At 42.7% G+C, this 18,980-nt stretch overlaps 1 protein-coding gene across 3 annotated transcripts in view; it reads left to right on the plus strand.

Moving 5' to 3' along the window:
• The first annotated feature begins 11,864 nt into the window (after positions 1–11,864).
• LOC126284338 (uncharacterized) overlaps positions 11,865–18,980 on the plus strand; it is a 285,882-nt gene continuing 278,766 nt past the window's right edge. For 2 of the 3 annotated variants that reach the window (XM_049983187.1, XM_049983190.1), the window contains exon 1: positions 11,866–11,939. In XM_049983187.1, the coding sequence (XP_049839144.1) occupies positions 11,873–11,939 (67 nt within the window). In that variant the 5' untranslated portion in view covers positions 11,866–11,872. Of the gene's footprint in view, positions 11,940–18,980 lie in introns of all 3 variants that reach the window. The other variant, XM_049983188.1, reaches the window with a different exon arrangement.

Below are 18,980 nucleotides of genomic sequence, written 5' to 3' on the forward strand. Positions count from 1 at the left end.
TGTAGGTATATTGCTCGTATTCTTTTGTTCCCACCCGTTTTTCGTATTCTCGCATTTAATGGCGGCCAACGAAATTTTCATTGATTTCTGTTAACATACACTCTTTGTAGTAACTGTTAATAATGTGTATAAACGTGTGCGTAACTACAGTCACATTTTTAGCATTTGTAGGGAATAATGATCTAGTCATAATGACTACAAACCGTACGCAACTACATCCTCATCGATACTCTGCAATGACTGTGAAAAGCTTGGCACTCAGTAGCAAGAAGCAACATCATTGAAAGCAGAATTACATATTCTGTCCGTGGCAAGATATAATGAAGCTGAATACCAGTACTGCCAAACTCTGCTAATAACAAGTTCTGCATTAAATGCGAGTAAGTGCACAAAGTAAAATACTTAGAGGCATTTATATTGAGCAGTTCCTGCACAGGTTAGTAAGCAATAACAAATACAGAGGAGTCTAGAGACTGCCATTAGATGAGACCAGCTTCCGTTTTGTATGAAGCAAAACCAAATATAGAAACACTAGCCTAGCGCATGCTGCTTCACTCGGATAGTATTTGGCCTGCAGAGATTTTTCTTTTTTTCTTTCATTAAATGCTACTTCCATGTTTTTCACAAATTGCAACACCTTCTAAGCTTTTCTCACTAATTAAGGTCAAATTAGCATGGTCTCTTTCGAATGTACTCCTGACCAAAAAGCTATCCTGGTAGCTTGTCTTGGATGACAGAAAATTTAAAAAAAAGTCTGCTTGAAGTTCGTTTCATGCTGAATGCCCTGGTTTTTAATTATTCTGCTATCTTTTAAAATAACTTGGCAAACTTTCCGCAAATCTCGTTTTCCATTAAAATGTGCCCTGCCGCCATTTTAAAAACGACCATCAGAAAAAATTATGCCTTATAAATTTCTTTCAAACAGATTTTTGTGAGTGTCTGCCTATGGGGAACTCATGACAAAAATATCAGGAAAACAAATAAATGTTAAGCAACAAATTTTGTTTGTATTGGGTGATTTGAAATGTATTGACCGGAAATCTGCTACGGCATTTATGTATTCAGAAACGTTGTTAGAGATTTTTGCGTGCGTTTCATGACATTCGTACGGGTTGGCCGAAAAGTATGTTGTTTGTAACTGATTCATGGTCCAAATAATGTAGGAATTTTACCACTAACAGCTGATAATACTGTGACAGCAACTTATGTTTACCTTCTGAAATATGTCATATTTTAACATTCCTGACGTTTTGAGCCAGTGTACTAACTGTTTTAACTAGCTCTGGTCTGTATCGCGACTCCTATGAATTGTTTTACAGAAGTATTTATAGTATTTTGGTAATTTATATTTTTTGTGTTTGTTTTGCTTACTGACTGCGAACTGTGACTTTTACAGTAATTTTTTTTATTTATTTCATTTACTAGTCAAGTTCCGTAGGACCAAATTGAGGAGCAAATCAACAAGGTCATGGAACGTGTCAGTACATGAACTTACAACATAAACGTAATAACAGATAAAAATAAATGTTCATGAATCCATAAATTTAAGTAAACGCTATCACGAATACAATAAAAATAAGCTTAATTTTTCAAGGAACTCCTCCACAGAATAGAAGGAGTGACCTATGAGGAAACACTTAAGTTTTGATTTGAAAGCGCGTGGATTACTGCTAAAATTTTTGAATTCGAGAGGTAGGTTATTGAAAAAGAATGCAGCAGTATACTGCACACCTTTCTCCACAAGAGTTAAGTAAGTCCGATCCAAATGCAGGTTTGATTGCTGCCGAGTATTAACCAAGTGAAAGCTGCTTATTCTTCGGGATACACTAATACTGGTAACAAAACAAATGATTCAAATGGCTCTGAGCACTATGGGACTCAACATCTGAGGTCATCAGTCCCCTTTAAAGCTAACTAACCGAAGGACACCACACACATCCATGCCCGAGGCAGTATTCGAACCAGCGACCGTAGCGGTCGCGCGGTGCCAGACTGAAGCACCTAAAACTGCTCGGCCACACCGGCCGGCACTATTGGTAACAAGAAACGACAATAAGGAATATACGTATCGAGAAGCCTATGTCAAAATACCCAGACTCCCGAAAAGAGGTCGACAAGAAGTTCGTGAACTAACACCACTCATTGCCCGAACCACCCGTTTCTGAGCGAAAAATATCCTATTAGAATGAGAAGAGTTACCCCAAAATAGTACTATACCACAATAGCGAACGATAATAAAGTAGACTAATTTTCGTGTCGAACGATCACTCACGTCTGATAGCGTTCGAATAGTAAAAATGGCAGTATTAAGTCCTTGAACAAGATCCTGAACATGGGCTTTCCACAACAGCTTGCTATCTATCTGAACACCTAGAAATATGAACTGTTCACTTTCACTTATCATTTACCTGTTCTGTGAAATTAAAACGTCAGGTTTTGTTGAATTGTGTGTTAGGAACTGTAAAAACTGAGTCTTTGATTTAGTGTTAGTTTATTTTCTACAAGCCCTGAACTGAGGTCACGTACTGCACTATTTGCAACCGAGCCAATGTTACACACAACATCCTTTACTACGAATCTAGTGTCATCAGCAAACAGAAATATTTTAGAGTTACCAGTAATAGTAGAAGGCATATCATTTATATAAATAAAGAACAGGAGAGGCCCCAACACTGATCCCTGTGGCACTCCCCACTTGACAGTACCCCACTCAGAACCCACATCACAGCCGTTAGCAACACTGTGAATAATGACCTTTTGCTGTCTGTTGCTAAAGTAAGAGGTGAACCAATTGCAAGCTACTCCCCGTATTCCATAATGGTCCAACTTCTGGAGTAGTATTTTGTGATCAACACAGTCAAATGTGAGTCGGGTGCATCGCTTGACACGTCCACGGTAATGCTGGGGAGAATTGTGATGAAAATGGTGTCAATGTGAGATCGTTAACCAACCTTAAGCCTCACATGAACTTATGAGCTGTCCTCCTTTTTTAATTTTTTTATGTTTTTGCGGGTACCGTTTCCTTGCTGTCTGAAGGGTAGTTAAGCCCGATGGTGACGTCGCAGAACGGCACTTTGTCCACCACTACAGAGGAACGTCGTACGCATCTGTGAGTCAAATTTGACCCTTATGTTTATTGTCTCAAACGAGATAAATGTATTAACAATTATGGCGATCACTTTAGAAAGAATAAACAGTTAGTTACTATTTTTCTATCTGTGCCCTCTTTCATTTACCTGCCCATTATACGTAGACTAGGGAGTAAGTGATTGCTTGAGTATGTATTTTTTCACTGTTATATTAGTCCATCTGCTTTTCTCCCTCAATCTGTCCATCTCCGCATCTGTAACCCCGTCTTTTGGTCCATCTCCTCCTCTCCCCTTCTCTCTCCACATTGTCACACTTACCTGTTCCAGATTGTATCTAATGTCGGTACCAAATTTCGCTCAAATCGTTCCAGGGGTTTAGGATGAGCTTTTCAAGCATGGCCGTGGCTGTGTATACTCTGAAGGGCCGAAGAAACCGGTACACCTGTCTAATATCGAACAGGGCTCCTCGGGAGCACACGGAAATGCCACAACACGATGTGGCATGGATTCGACTAACGTCTGAACTACTGCTGGAGAGAAATGACTACATAAATCCTGCAGGGCTGTCCTTATATCCGTAAGAGTACGAGGGGTGGAGATCTCTTCTGAACAGCACGTTGCAAGGCATCCCAAATATGCTCAATAATGTTCATGTGTGGGGACTTTCGTGGCCGGCGGAAGTGTTTAAACTCAGGGTAGTGCCCTTGGGGCCACGATGCAGCAATTCTGGACGTGGGGTGTCGAATTGTCCTTCTAGAACTGCCCAAGTCAGTCGGAATACACAATGGACGTATCATTTGTCAGAGTCCTATCTGAACGTATCAGGAGTTCCACATCAAGCCAGTTTCACACGCCCTATATCATTACACAGCCTCCACCATCTTGAACAGTCCCCTGCTGACATGCAGGTCCACGGATTCGTGAGGCTGTTTCCTTACCCGTACACGTCCATCTGCTCGATACAATTTGAAACGAGACTCCTCCGACCAGGCAACATGTTTCCAGTGATTAACAGTACGATGTCGGAGCTGACGAGCCCAGGCGAGGCATAAAGCTGTGTGTCGTGCATTCATCAAGGGAACATGAGTGGGCCTTCGGCTCCGAAAGAACATATCGATGATGGTTCGCATGCTGACACTTGTTGATTACCCAACATTGAAATCTGCAACAATTTGCGGAAATGTTGCACTTCTGTCATGCTCAACGATTCCTTTCAGTTGTCGTTGGTCCCGTTGTTGCAGGATATTTTTCCAGCTGCAGCGATGTCGGAGACTTAATGTTTTACAAGATTCCTGATATTCACGGTACACTTGTGAAATGGTCGTAGGGGAAAATCGCTACATAATCGCTACCTCGGAGATGCTGTGCCCCATCGCTCGTGCTCCAACTATCACACCACGTTCAAATTCACTTAAAGCTTGATAACCTGCCATTGTAGCAGCAGTAAGCGATCTAACAACTGCGCCATATATAGGTGTTGCCAACGAACTGCCGTATTCTACCTGTTTACGTACCGCTGTATTTGAATAGGCATGCCTATACCGTTTTGTGTGCCTCTTCAGAGTATTTTCACATGTGTTTAACATATGTCATACATATTTTAGATATATCTCACTTGCATCTTTAGTGAAATTCGTCCTTCATTTTCATTTTCACGCAAATCAGTGTTTTTGATGTCATATCTCCTGAACTCAGTCCTGAGCAATGATATTGCAGGTACGTCTTGTGATATATGTGGATACCTTCTGAGAAATGTGTTGTGAGTACAGTGAGTAGTAAAAAAGTAGTAAATTAGAACGTCATGCACAATGTGACGGCTTTTCACGCAACGCAGTGTTTATGACGTCATATCTTCTGATCTATGTGTCGTACAACGATATGTTTTTCTACAATATATCACGTGATTATGTAGGTACTGTCTGCGACATTTGTTGTGAACAGAGTTAGTAGTGAAGAAGTGTTAAATCAAAACGCCATACATGATAACGCAGTCTTTCCCGCCTCTGAGTTTTGATATCTCCTAAACTATGAGTAGCACCATGATATACCGGGTGATCAAAAAGTCAGTATAAATTTGAAAACTTAATAAACCACGGAATAATGTAGATAGAGAGGTAAAAATTTACATACATGCTTGGAAAGACATGGGGTTTTATTAGAACAAAAAAAACTAAGTTCACAAAATGTCCTCCAGATGGCTCTGGACAGCAAAACGTCAGTGATTGCTCATGATAATAGTGTATAAAATGAGCTGTAATGAGAGAGAGAATCAGATGCGCCAGCAGTCGCAGTATGTTGACGTTACCTGAAAAGGCGCTTTTAGTGAAGCTATATTATCAGAATGGGGAATCCTATTATCACAGGAAGGGGATTCTAACGGGGAAGGTCTGTTGACAAATGCAGCTGTGGCGAGAATGATTTTGACGTTTCCGCTATTCTTTGCGTGAGATATCTCGGCTTATTGACGGCACTCAACGCTCGTCTTCTCGAGGGTTGCCTATTATGGTATACCCCAAGCATATAGCGTGGTCTCGTTTCTTTTTTCCCGTTTGTATGTGATCTCCTGTGTCAGCAGTTGTCTTCTCTTAGCACTGAGTGCTCAAATGACGGACGCCACACACTGGTTGTGATGTGGAGTATATGGCCGCGAAAAAAAAAAAAAAAAAAAAAAAAACCCACTGCCCACATGTGTCGGTTGCCGAGAATCGTATTCTGTGTAATTTTTCTTTCGTAGGTATGGTCTCATTGATTACTTTATACCACGTTGATCTGATATTTGTTCCTAGCACATTGTTGTGGAAGTTCTTCCAGATTTGAGCCCAATCCCGTAGGGGATATTTCGTTTCCATGCGATTTGCTCTTCCACCAGTTTTCATTATCCGGTATAGTTGGGCAGTTGTAAGGTCCTGTAGTGGTGCGCTCAGTTTCACTCGGAGGTAACTAACTTCGAGCAGGAACATCCTGATGTGGGTGGCTTTGTAATGGGTTTCCCCTAGGTTTATCGGTATTGCCATATTAGTAGGTGTATACATCCGTAGGGCCATATGGAGCGAGCTGTCTGGGTAGTCTTGAAGCAGCTGAATAGTTCTCCGTATAAGAAGAGCCTTGTATTTAATTTCAACATCTATTAGAACTAGGCCCCCTTTCTCTGGTGGGAGAGTAATAACATTAATTCCCACTTTGAATATTTCTCCCCTCCAAATATACCAACCAATTGCCGTCATTATTTGCTTGGAAATGCTGTTGACCACAGGTATTGTCTGCCCTACATACCATAATTCGAAAGTATCATTTTATTGATAAACTGTACTCTTTGTATGAGGTCCTGTTTCCTGCCTTTATTTTGCTGGAGACAACCTCTCGTCATAGCCAGAAGCTCTTGCCAGTTATCCGTAGTAGTTTTCAGAGGGCAGCGACTCATTCGTATTCCCAACAACTTGATACTCTCGTGTACTACATATGGGCAGTTGTCATCGATTCTAAACCCTCTGCAGATCGGCATTAGTTTAGTCTTTCTATAGTGGAGCTTTGAGAATGAGGCTCGTTAATACTCCCGTACACTATTAGTGACTTCTTGTAGGTCTCGCTCCGAACTTACGATGACACTTACGTCATCCGCGTATGCCACAAATTTTCCAGTCGTCGAATACAGGGTTAAGCCCTCAAGTGTACAGTTCAGCAAACGGACAAGTGGCACAATGGCAATGACAAAAAGGGACATTGACATGGTGCACACTTGTCGTACAGATCGCTCAATAGTTATTTGCCAGGAGAGTTGCCCATTGATGACGATCCTAGAGCAAGCAGAGGTGTACATATTTTTGACCATCGTAAGAGCGTCAACTCACCGTAAACAGCGCTCAGCCGGTAGCAGCGGAGACGAAAACACCAGGGCGCGTCCGCTCGCCACGGACGCCGAAGGCGTGTGCCGGACCGAGACTCAAACTCGGGATCTTTGCCTTTCGCGGGTAAGTGCTCTACCAACTGAGCTACGCAAGCACGACTCACGCCCCGTCCTCACAGGTCCCGAGTTCGAGTCTCGGTCCGGCACACGGTTTTAATCTGCTAGGAAGTTTCATATCAGCGCACACTTCGCTGCAGAGTGAAAATCTCATTCTGGAAACATCCCCCAGGCTGTGGCTAAGCCATGTCTCCGCAATATCGTTTCTTTCAGGAGTGCTAGTTCTGCAAGGTTCGCAGGAGAGCTTCTGTAAATTTGGTATGTAGGAGGCGAGGTACTGGCAGAAGTAAGGCTGTGAGGACGGGCCGTGAGTCGTGCTTGGGTAGCTTAGGTAGATTAGTTGGTAGAGCACTTGCCCGCGAAAGGCAAAGGTCCCGATTTCGAGTCTCGGTCCGGCATACAGTTTTAATCTGCCAGGAAATTTCATTCCATACACTACTGTTTGCTTGGCACTTAAGCGTACTCTCCGATGCTATCCGTACAAAACCCATCGGCATCATGAACTGTTACCTGGCGATTTAGTGAAGCGGAGGGCATTTGCGGTGTGGGCGTTTCAAAAGATGACGGTTGGTTGAGTAACGTGTTGTGGACCGACGAAGCTCATTTCACGCTCCGAGGGTCTGCCAACGCCTACAACTGTAGAGTTTGGGCTACCGAAAATCCTAGAAATGTCGTGGAAACTCCATTGCACGACGAGAAAGTCACGGTATGGGTTGGATTTACCACATCTATCGTTATCGTGCCTTTTTTCTTCGAGGAAATGCGTGATTTTGGTTTTGTAACTGTTAAGGTGACGTGCGAGAGGTACGCAGATATGTTACAGATCCGTAGCCTGGCTGACAAACTACTGCTGGAACGTACGATGTTACTGCAGGATGGCGCTCCACCCCATATTGCTGGACGCGTTAAAGATCTCTTGCGCGCGCTGTTTGGTGATGATCGTGTGCTCAGCCGCCACTTTCGTCATGCTTGGCCTCCAAAGTCCCCAGACCTCAGTCCGTGCGATTATTGGCTTTGGGGTTACCTGAAGTCGCAAGTGTATCGTGATCGATCGACATCTCTAGGGATGCTGAATGACAACATCCGACGCCAATGCTTCACCATAACTCTGGACATGCTTTACAGTGCTGTTCACAACGTTATTCCTCGACTACAGCTATTGTTGAGGAATGATGGTGGACATATTTAGCATTTCCTGTAAAGAACGTCATCTTTGCTTTGTCTTGTTTTGTTATTGCTATTCTGATCAGATGAAGCGCCATCTGTCCGACATTTTTTGAACTTTTGTATTTTTTTGGTTCTAATAAAACCCCATGTAATTCCAGGTACGTGTGTCAATTTGTACCTCTCTATCTACATTACTCCGTGATTTATTCAGTTTTCAAATTTATACTGACTTTTTGATCACCCGGTATTTTTGTAGGTACATGTAGCGACGTATGTGGATACTATCTGTGAAATAGGTTGCGAGTAGAGAATGTAGTAAGCAGTAATAAATTAGAACGTCATGCATGATGCTGGAGCTTTTTACGCATCTAGCGGCAGATGTGGATACTGCCTGCGAAAAGCGTGTCCAGTAGAGTTAGAAGCAACGAAGTAATAAATTTAAACATCTTGCACGATATGGATGTTTTTCACGCATATCAGTAGTTATGAAGTCATGCGTCCTAAAGTATATGCCATACAATGCTATAATTTTGCAGGTGCATTTGGTGGTATATGCGAATACATTCGGCAAAATGTGTCGCTAATACAGTTAGCAGTAAAAAGCAATGCTCCACGCTGCAGATTTACTACATGTATATCCAAAACGCATTAAGCGATAAACTTTTTTCCTTTCATCCTTTTGTTGGGGGTCGTCACCGAGAAAAAGATTCGTAGAGATTTGCAAGTGGCTCGGTGCTTTCGTTCACAAAAACTGGACAACTATAGTTATTGGGACGGCTCGGGCTACACAGCTTTTAAACCCCCACCCCTATGATCGGAAGGTTGTTCTTACCCCCACAGCGATGACATCCGCACGGTAAGTGGTATGTGTACCACGTTGGGTTGAAATTGGCCCAGTGGTTTAGTAGGATGTGTGGAGCTTACAGACATACACACATATGTACCGGATGGTTACAATTAAACTTTAACTGTTTAACACGTTATAACAACAGAAATAATTACCGTACTAGTACCAAGTTGGTGGCATTAATATCTAGAGCATGGGGTGCATGCTTTCCACGCTTAACAGCGCCACGTCCACTTCCAACTATGGCCACTAGGTGCCGTGATCAGCGATCGTGATTCATTTCTCACACACCTGACCAGTGATAGTGCACGTGTTGAGGTGTCAACATGAGCTTGGACAAAGGGAGCAGGGTGAAGCTCTGATATCAAAACAACAGTAGAGCTTCAGCTGTACTTGTAGAATACCGCTGGCTGAGATTACGGAAGGGTACTCTTTCTCCACCTGCTGTGTGGAGCACGATGAAGAAGTTCGAACCAACTGGAGAACTACTGGGCTTCGCTCCGGGAAGAGGCCGACGACCGCTTGCACAACAGGTGGTCAATGAAGTCGCTGTTTCTATGGCAAAGAGCATTGCGCACAATTCCCGATCGTCAGGTAGCGCTCGTGTTGTGTCAGGACAATTGAACATCCCGTGGTCCATTGTACGGAAAATGCTTCAAACCATTCTCAAATGGTATCCGTACAAGATCCATTTCGTACAGCAGCTTGCACCACAGGACGCACAAGGAATGCTCTCCACGTTCTCGCAAGGTGACGAGGGCTGGCCGCGACCATCCTCTGGACAGACGAAGCTCATTTTTCTCTGACGGGTGAGGTGAACACACAGAACTGCCGAGTGTGGAGATCTTCTCCTCCAGTCACTGTGCATGTAGCTCTCATATATGGAACATGCTACCGTATGGTGTGGCTACACCACTTCGTTCATCATTGACCCATTCTTTTTTGAACAGGTTGGTGCTCAAGGACTAAAGACCCACGTTACTGCGATATGTCTCGTCAGAATCTCATACTTGTCCTACAGGAGAGAGGCGTATTGAACACAATAGTTTTCATGCGAGATAGTCTGGCCCTATCTTGCACCCTATCTATTGAGTTCAATACGTCTGACTTCTGTAGGACAGGTATGACATTTTGACGAAGCATATCGCAGTAACGGTGGTCTTTGGCCCTTGAGCGCCAACCTGTTCAAAAAATAATTTCACCTGCTTCTCCGAAACACATGGAATCTGAAGGACATGGTTTACCATGGGAACATTCACACATGTGCTGATCTGAAGCTCAGAATATCAAGACAGGTAGCCAGAATACCAAGCGACATAAGTACCTAGGTCCCTACATCTGCTGTGCAGAATGCTACCCTGCGCTTTCAGACTCTTCTGGACACTGATGGGCACCGTATGCAGCCCCGTTTGTAGAAGTAATGGTACCTGTTTGAGATGGTATTTTAAAGGCATGTTTGCACTGTGAGCGGTTATTTAGGAAAAATTCGTAGTTATAGGTTGAAATATAAAGACGTATTTAAAAACCAGAGATGAAATCCACTGCTGTGCAAGCATTGCCAGCAGCCACTAGAAAACAGAGGAAGAATTACGATCGTCAGATGACGAAAGTATAGGTTACTTGGTAGGTCCTTTACAGATCGGACGTGTGTGGCACACCACCATTAACATTGTATTATTTTATATTTTATTCGCGAGTTGCAATCACCGGCACTCGTAATCACATGATGTAAATGTGTTTTTAAACTATGTTTCTATCTCAGAATATAATTGTTGCTAATCCATGTATGTTTTATTTTGTGTCACTACTTATTTGTTAGATTGTTGTGTGTCTTGTTTTGGCAAAGAGAGGATCTGTAAATTGGAAAGACAGTCGTGCAGCACGAACCATCGACGTCTTCGGGTGCTGATCTCAAATACGAAATCCGATGATAAAAGGTGAAACTGTAAGAGTGCTATCATAATTAACATAAAGATGCCTTGCTCAAGCACATAAAAAAGCGAAGTTTGTAGAACATCAAACATAATTAATTTTGCGTTCTGTTATCTCTCTTCTGTGTGTGTAAAGTTCAGATACGAAAAAGAAAAAAAAAACTAAATAAAAAATTTATATTTGTAGTATGATGTACCAGAGAAGCACATTAAAAGTGTTTTAATTGAATTGATTCTGCATTATTTATCGTCCCCGTGTCCTTGATATTAATGCTGCTAAGTTTGGCCATCGTAAGGTAATTAGTTTACGTGTTATAACTTGTTAAATAGGGAAAGCTTAATAATAACCATCTGGTATATACATTTTCGTAATATGTATGGATTCCTCTAAATGTTATGCCTTATATAACTTAAACACAACGGTATTAATCATTAATCCAATTACTGAGATCGAAATCAATCTTGCTGTCACGGTCGTACCAGACGGCGACGTAGGTGTAGCAAAACGTGCTTGACTAACGTGAGCCGGAGCTCCCTGCGGCATGAAACGTTTCACCTCACTTTATCTCGGTGCATTACGACCTGTAAAAACGGGACAACACCACAAGTCGCAAACTGCAGTGATGACCCTTAGGTAAACGACGGCTCTAAAGGGAGCTGTTGAGGAGATGTCTCCGAGAAATACGTAAACAGAGGGTTCATATCAGAAGAAAGGGATTCGACAAACATATTTTCCTCATTACTCTTCAGAGAATACAACTTCCGCCGGAGATTCTTGATGGCTCGTGTATGACGCCATCTGACAGTAGGAGGGGACGGGTGCGAAGGTGTGGGGATATAGAAGCCAGCCGCCTCTGCGTCCCAGGCTGTAGTCGACATGTGGAACCCCGTCGCTGTGCTCGCCATACTCCTGGCGGCTGCTCCTGCGAGCGTGCTGTGCACTGGTAAGTCTGACAGAACTCTTAGAAACCTGCTTAGCACCAGCGTAGCAAGTGAATGGTCTGATTAGGTGTGAGCCGTTTGAGAACCGTGACGAGATGTCACGGTTGGTTCTCTGTGTTTCCTCCTTTCCTTTTGAAATTCCCACTTCGCGCGGCAGTTTTCTTACCCTAGCCAGAGACGCTGTGGCGTTGCTGCGGCCCGCTGCCTGCCGTGTTTGCGGGAGAACGTCTTTCGGGAGGAGGAACTCTGATTTCAGACGTCTGGGAGCGTACAGGAGGCCACGCCGTTTTGTTGACGGTTCGACGTGACTCGCATCAGGTGTGATGCAAGGCCGTAATAGCAGCCTATGTTACTGTCTTGATCGCAGGTGGATCAAAGGAGATGAGGCCTGGTTGTCCATTGAAAGTCCTATCTTACAGATGTCATCGGACGTAGTCAGACGTTTTGACCATTATTTTCGTCATTTGCAAGCAACTAGGGAGGTCGGCGTCTGCAGTATTTCGGCGAAGATTATTTGTTTCGTCGGTGTGTAAATGATTGAACAAGGAGCAGTTTATTTAATTCTCACCTTTTGCTCGTGTTCTGCGTGTGCTGCTTTTGAGTGTAAACTTCACTCTCACCTTTGTCTGTTGGTTTTAAGCGCATCGTCAAATACTGAATCCAAGTATTGACTTACGATTAATTAGCTGGATTCTTTCTTTCCTCGTCACGACGCATTTTAAATGGCAAAGTAGACTTGTAGGCCTTAGCTTGCTACCTCATTTGTGTGACATCAATAACAGAACCTAACCTGTTTACTAATTAAGGCTAGTGGTAAACAAAGGTATTTAAGTATGTTGCTTTAAAACATTATCTGAAATGTGTCAATGTTTTATGTTGCGCTACTTTATTCTGGGGTATGAGCGGAAGTGTTGGCACGTCTGCCGTGTACGGGAATCCTGCTGGTTTTGATTGTTTTGGAAACTTTAATTGAGAGAGAAACCAGTGTGCTTTAATCTTGCCTTTGGTTAAGGCTATATTCGGGCTCTGGCATTTGTACTGCAAGCTGCAATATCATCCTGTTGTTTCATGGTTGTTTTGTTCTCAATCTAGGTGTTCGCATTAAACATGCTTTGGGCTGGGCGTTTCGCCCTTCAGCATTACACTTGGGTTTCAGCTGAGAGTTCAGTCTACTGACTGTCCATCGTAGGTAATGCTCAACCTGTCATCAGTTGATTTCAGAGCTGTAGTTAGTTGTAAATTGGTACTGGTTCCATTACCTTCTGACCAGGATTTTGGCTCGACGTTTGTCTTTAAATACTCCGCTAACCTGGTTAGCGTATGTTATGGCTAGTTTAATCACTGCTCCATAGCCCAACACAGTTTGTGGGCCGTCAGAAGCCGTGAGCCATGTATGTGTTGTGTATTTCTTTATTCTAGTCAATCTATAAGCATGCTATTCTTAATTTTGTTACTCTAGGTAGCCATTAAGTTGCCATCTTTAGGGTGGTTAGATGGAGTGCGGCTCCTTTGAGTATAGGTTTGTCAGTTTCTAATTTAGTGTTCTTCCACCAGTTTTTCTTTGAGCTTATGCGCATATACATATGTTTTTTACTGCTATTGAGCTGTACTTAATATTATATTGTAAAGAAAGGAACTAATTGGATGTTATCTGTCGCCGTAAGGTGTTGTGGACGGGGCACTTTCCTGTTAATAACCGTAATGTTTTAGTCAATGTGTAAACTTGCTACTTATTTTCCCTTTAAATGGAATGTGTCTGCCTTGATGATATAAGTGACTGTTTCATAACCAGTTCTTTAACGCGTTTACGCGCGTATTTATATTTATGGGAGAACTTAAATTGCGTTCGCCTGTGCAGAAAACTGAATCAGGTGTCTATTATTGTTATAGTGCTATTATCTGTCAAGTGTAACACGCGTCACTTCGTTCGTCAGTTATCAAGTGTTACAATAAATGCAAATTGCAGTGAATTGATACGCTATTTTAGATTGTTCCAGAGATTTCCTATCTCTGCATATAATATTTAATTGTTTCATATGACTGATTAAGCCTTTGTTCAAATATTGAAGGGATGTGCGCGTGTCTCAGTTTGAAGATAAATGTCTCCATAGGATGTTGCAACAGTGGGGATGGAGAAATGGGGCACTGGCAGCTAACAGGTTGATACATCTTGCTGCTCTCAAACCTTTGCATAAGAAATCTGAAGGTAGTAAAGTTGTACATTTTAGTAGGGATGAATTAATGACATGAAGATGATGACATGAGTTCTTTCCATTCTAATGAAGACTGAGGCACCTGGTGTTCCTGGGCTGTAGGATGGGAGGATTAAATACCATTGTGGAGCTGGAGGGGACAAAAAAGGAAAAATTTCTGACTACATGTGAAAGATATACAAGGATGTTTGGGAAAGTAAGGTCCGATTGGGTATGAAATGGAAACCACAATCAAAATCCAATGAAGCTTTGCAGAAATGTGTTGGGCAGTATCTCTAGTATATCCGTCGCGTCACGTCGCTCTTTTCAGTTCAATGCCCACAGTGGTGCGTAGAAAATAGTTTCTCCCGCCAAGTTTGAAAGCTTGACGAGAAATTTCGCCTGACGTCATGCAGCCCACATGACATAAAAGTCATGCGTTTTCTTCCTTATGCAATATTCTCGGCAGCAATCTCCACGGGCAGTGATGATGCTCTTGCTACGTTTTCGTTGGGAAGTGTTTGATCACCAACAATGCAGCCAGTAATTGTCTCCCACTGAGTAACGTCTCTGCTCACATGACTCACTGGCTAGGAGGAAAACATTTTCGCACAGACAACGAGCTGCAGACCAGCATAGTGTACAGACTTCCTTCTGTGACGAGGGTATGGGAAAGTTGGTGTGACGCTACGAGAGATGTCGAATTCGGAGCGGCGACTATGTCGAGAAGTAGCTGGAGGGCTTAGGTAACTGATGCGAGGTGATTTTCAGAGTGATTTTCATTTCGCGACCGAATGGACCTTACTTTCCGAACAGTCGTTGTATATGAGATGTAGGTAGGAGCACATAAAATGAGAGGTGGAGCGCCTGTCATTCGAGGATCTAGAGGAACAGTAAAATACTAGAAAAGCGTAGTCTATTAGCACAGGTGAGGATGCATCAATTGAAGATTTTTCATGTATGGATGATGGTCGTCGGATTTATTCCATGCCATTTGCTAGTTAGTAACATCCGCTGTTTTTGAGCTGGGGTTTATATTATATCGTTACTGCGGTAATTCTATTCTGTATGTAATCTGCTCCCAACTCTTCAGAGACAAATAGACGTGAGTTATTCGGTTGACTGTTAATTTGTAACCGTGAAAGCACACGAAGTGTGAATATCTCAAACTGATCTTTTCAGTGCTTCTATTCTCACTGCCTCATGCCGAAACTGTAAGCAATCCATATGGCGATGTTCTTCACGCCTTTAATTATTGTATACACGGGAAAAAGCTTTTGTTTACTTCGTGTCCGTTTGCAACCTTTTTATGATCTCTAGAATCATATTGTTGATTCTTGGGATAGAATCGCTATAATTATTCTCGTGTAACAATTCTGAATTTTATATTTGTTATAGCCACAAATGTTATTAAAGATCATTTCACCTCTGGCGCAACATGCAAAGTTCTTTCCTATGCTTCTATAGGATTCTTTGTCGCGACCTTGCAGGAGTACTTTTTCTCCTCGTTTTCGTATTATGAATAATTCATAACACATATTGGCAAAGAGTGCTGAAAATGGTCTCCGAGCTGAAAGTCCATACTGCTGCAAACGTCGTCGAACTGTTCGTGCAGATGGTTGTTGTCTTGCAAACGTCCCCATTTGTTGACTCAGGGATCGAGACGTGGCTGCACGATCCGTTACAGCCATGTGGTAAGATGCCTGTCATCTCGACTGCTAGTGATACGAGGCTGTTGGTATGCAGCACGGCGTTCCGTATTACCCTCCTCAACCGACCGATTCCATATTCTGGTAACAGCCATTGGATCTCAACCAACGTGAACTCAATGTCGCGATATGATAAACCACAATCGCGATAGGCTACAACCCGACCTCTATCAAAGTCGGAAACGTAATGGTAAGCATTTCTCCTTCTTACACGAGGCATCACAACAACGTTTTACCAGGCAACGCCGATCAACTGCTGTTCGTGTATGAGAAATCGGTTAGAAACTTTCCTCATGGCAGCACGTTGTAGGTGTCGCCACGGGTGCCAACCTTGTGTGAATGCTCTGAAAAGCTGATCATTTGCAGATCATAGCATCTTCTAGCTGTCGGTTAAATTTCGCGTCTGTAGCACATCATCTTCGTGGTGCAGCAATTTTAATGGCCAGTAGTCTAAATGCAGCCTCCGTTATAGATGAATTACATTTTTCGAAATTTCTCCCATAAACCGAAATCGACCATTTGGTTTCCCTACTACAGTCCGCACATGCTCATTCCATTTCGTATGGTTTCGCAACGTAACGCCGAGATATTTGACCGTCGTGACTGTGTCAGGCGGAGCACTACTAACACTGTATCTGAAGATTAAGGGTTTGTTTCTCCTACACTTGCGCATTAACTTATATTTTTCTACATTTAGAGACAGCTGCGATTCGTCACACTAACTAAAAATGTGTTCTAGGTCATCATGTATACTCCTGCAATCACTCACCAGCGATATCTTCACGAATACCACAGCGTCATCAGCAAATAGCTGCAAATTGCAGTCTACCATATCCACCACACCATTTATGTATACAGAAAGTAATAACGCATAGAAAATAGGAGCGGTCGTATCACACTTCCCTGAGGCACGCTTGTCTGTCATGAACACTCACCGTCGAGGACAACATACTGGGTTCTGTAAGCTAAAAGGTCTTCGAGACCTATTCCATATGTTCGTACCTTCGTCAATGGCCTGCAATGGGGCACCGTGTAAATTCCTTTCCGGAAATAAAAAAGTGAGCAAGATGTATGAGACAGGCGAAAGACCCTCAGACTTCAAGAAGAATATAATAATTCCAATCCCAAAGAAGGCAGGTGTTGACTGATGTGAAAATTACCGAACTATCAGTTTAATAAGTCACAGCTGCAAAATACTAACGCGATTTCTTAACAGACGAATTGAAAAACTGGTAGAAGCCGAACTCGGGTAAGATCAGTTCTGATTCCGTAGAAATATTGGAACACGTGAGGCAATACTGACCCTAAAACTTATCTTAGTAGAAAGATTAAGGAAAGGCAAACGTACGTTCCTAGAATTTATAGACTTAGAGAAAGCTTTTGACAATATTGACTGGAATACTCTCTTTCAAATTCTAAAGTTGGCAGGGATAAAATACAGGGAGCGAAAGGCTATTCACAATTTGTACAGAAACCAGATGGCAGTTATAAGAGTCGAGGAGCACGAAAGGGAAGTAGTGGTTGGGAAGGGAGTGAGACAGGGTTGTAGCCTCTCCCCGATGTTATTCAGTCTGTGTAATGAGCAAGCAGTAAAGGAAACAAAAGAAAAATTCGGAGTAGGTGTTAAAATCTATGTCAGAGACAGCAAAGGGCTTGTAAGAGCAGTTGAACGGAATGGACAGTGTCTTGAACGGGGGATATGAATATCAACAAAAGCAAATCGAGGATAATGGAATGTGGTCGAGGTAAATCAGGTGATGCTGAGGGAATTGGTCTAGGAAATGAGACACTTAAAGTAGTAAAGGAGTTTTACTATTTGGGGAACAAAATAACTGATGATGGTCGAAGTAGAGAGGATATAAAATGTAGACTGGCAATGGCAAGGAAAGCGTTTCTGAAGAAGGGAAATTTGTTAACTTCCTGTATAGATTTAAGTGTCAGGAAGTCGTTTCTGAAAGTATTTGTCTGGGGTGTAGCCATGTATGGAAGTGTAACATGGACGAAAAATAGTTTGGACAAGAAGAGAATAGTAGCTTTCGAAATGTGGTGCTACAGAAGAATGCTGAAGATTAGATGGGTAGATCACATAACTACTGAGGAGGTACTGAATAGGATTGGAGAGAAGAGAAGCTTGTGGCACAACTTGACCAGAAGAAGGTTTTGGTTGGTAGGACATGTTGTGAGGCATCAAGGGATCACCAATTTAGTATTGCAAGGCAGCGTGGAGGGTAAAAATCGTAGAGGGAGAGCAAGATGTATACACTAAGTAGATTCAGAAGGATGTAGGTTGCAGTAGTTACTCAGATATGAAGAAGCTCCCACAGGATAGAATAGCGTGGAGAGCTGCATCAAACCAGTCTCAGGACTGAAGACCACAACAACAACAACAAATAAAAAATATGGAATCTGCCTGTTGCCCTTCATAAGTTTCTCAGTCTAAAGAAAATTGAATATATTCGAAGATTACACTCAATGATTCGGCAGCAAACGGAAATTACGAATATTGGTCTGCTGTTTTGTGGGTCCATTCTTTGACCCTTCTTATGTTCGGGAGTCACTTGCGCTTTTTTCCCGTCGCTTGAGACTTTGCGTTCGGCGAGAGATTCGCGGTAAATGCAAGGCGGGCAAGGGGACACTGTCGTAGAGTACGCGTTGTAAAACCGAACTGGGATGTCATCTGCACCTGGTGACCTATCTGCTTTCAAATCTTTCAGTCGTTTCTCTAGGCCAGGGGTGATTATTACTATGTCGTCACTACAGAAGTACGTCAGATGTTCAAATGACGGTATGTTTCTACAGTTCTCCTGCGTGAACGATTTTTTGAACTCGGAATTTAAAACTTCGGATTTCGTATTTCTATCTTCAACTGCCACACCAGACTGGTCAACAAGGGGCTGGATGGAAACCGTAGACACAGGTAATCGATTTTACATGGGATCAGAATTTTCTCGGATTCTCTGCCAGATCTTTTGATATGGTATGACGGTGGTAGTTGTCGTATGCTTCGCGCATAGCTCTTTCCACACACGCACAAATCTACTACACTTTGCCTGCCGTCATTTGTGCGTTCTCTTCTGAATCGATAGTGCAACAGCCTCTGCTCACTCAGCATTTACCGAATTTCGTTGTTAAACCATGGTGT

This window comes from Schistocerca gregaria, chromosome 8 (assembly GCF_023897955.1).
Source record: "Schistocerca gregaria isolate iqSchGreg1 chromosome 8, iqSchGreg1.2, whole genome shotgun sequence".
NCBI lineage: Eukaryota > Metazoa > Arthropoda > Insecta > Orthoptera > Acrididae > Schistocerca > Schistocerca gregaria.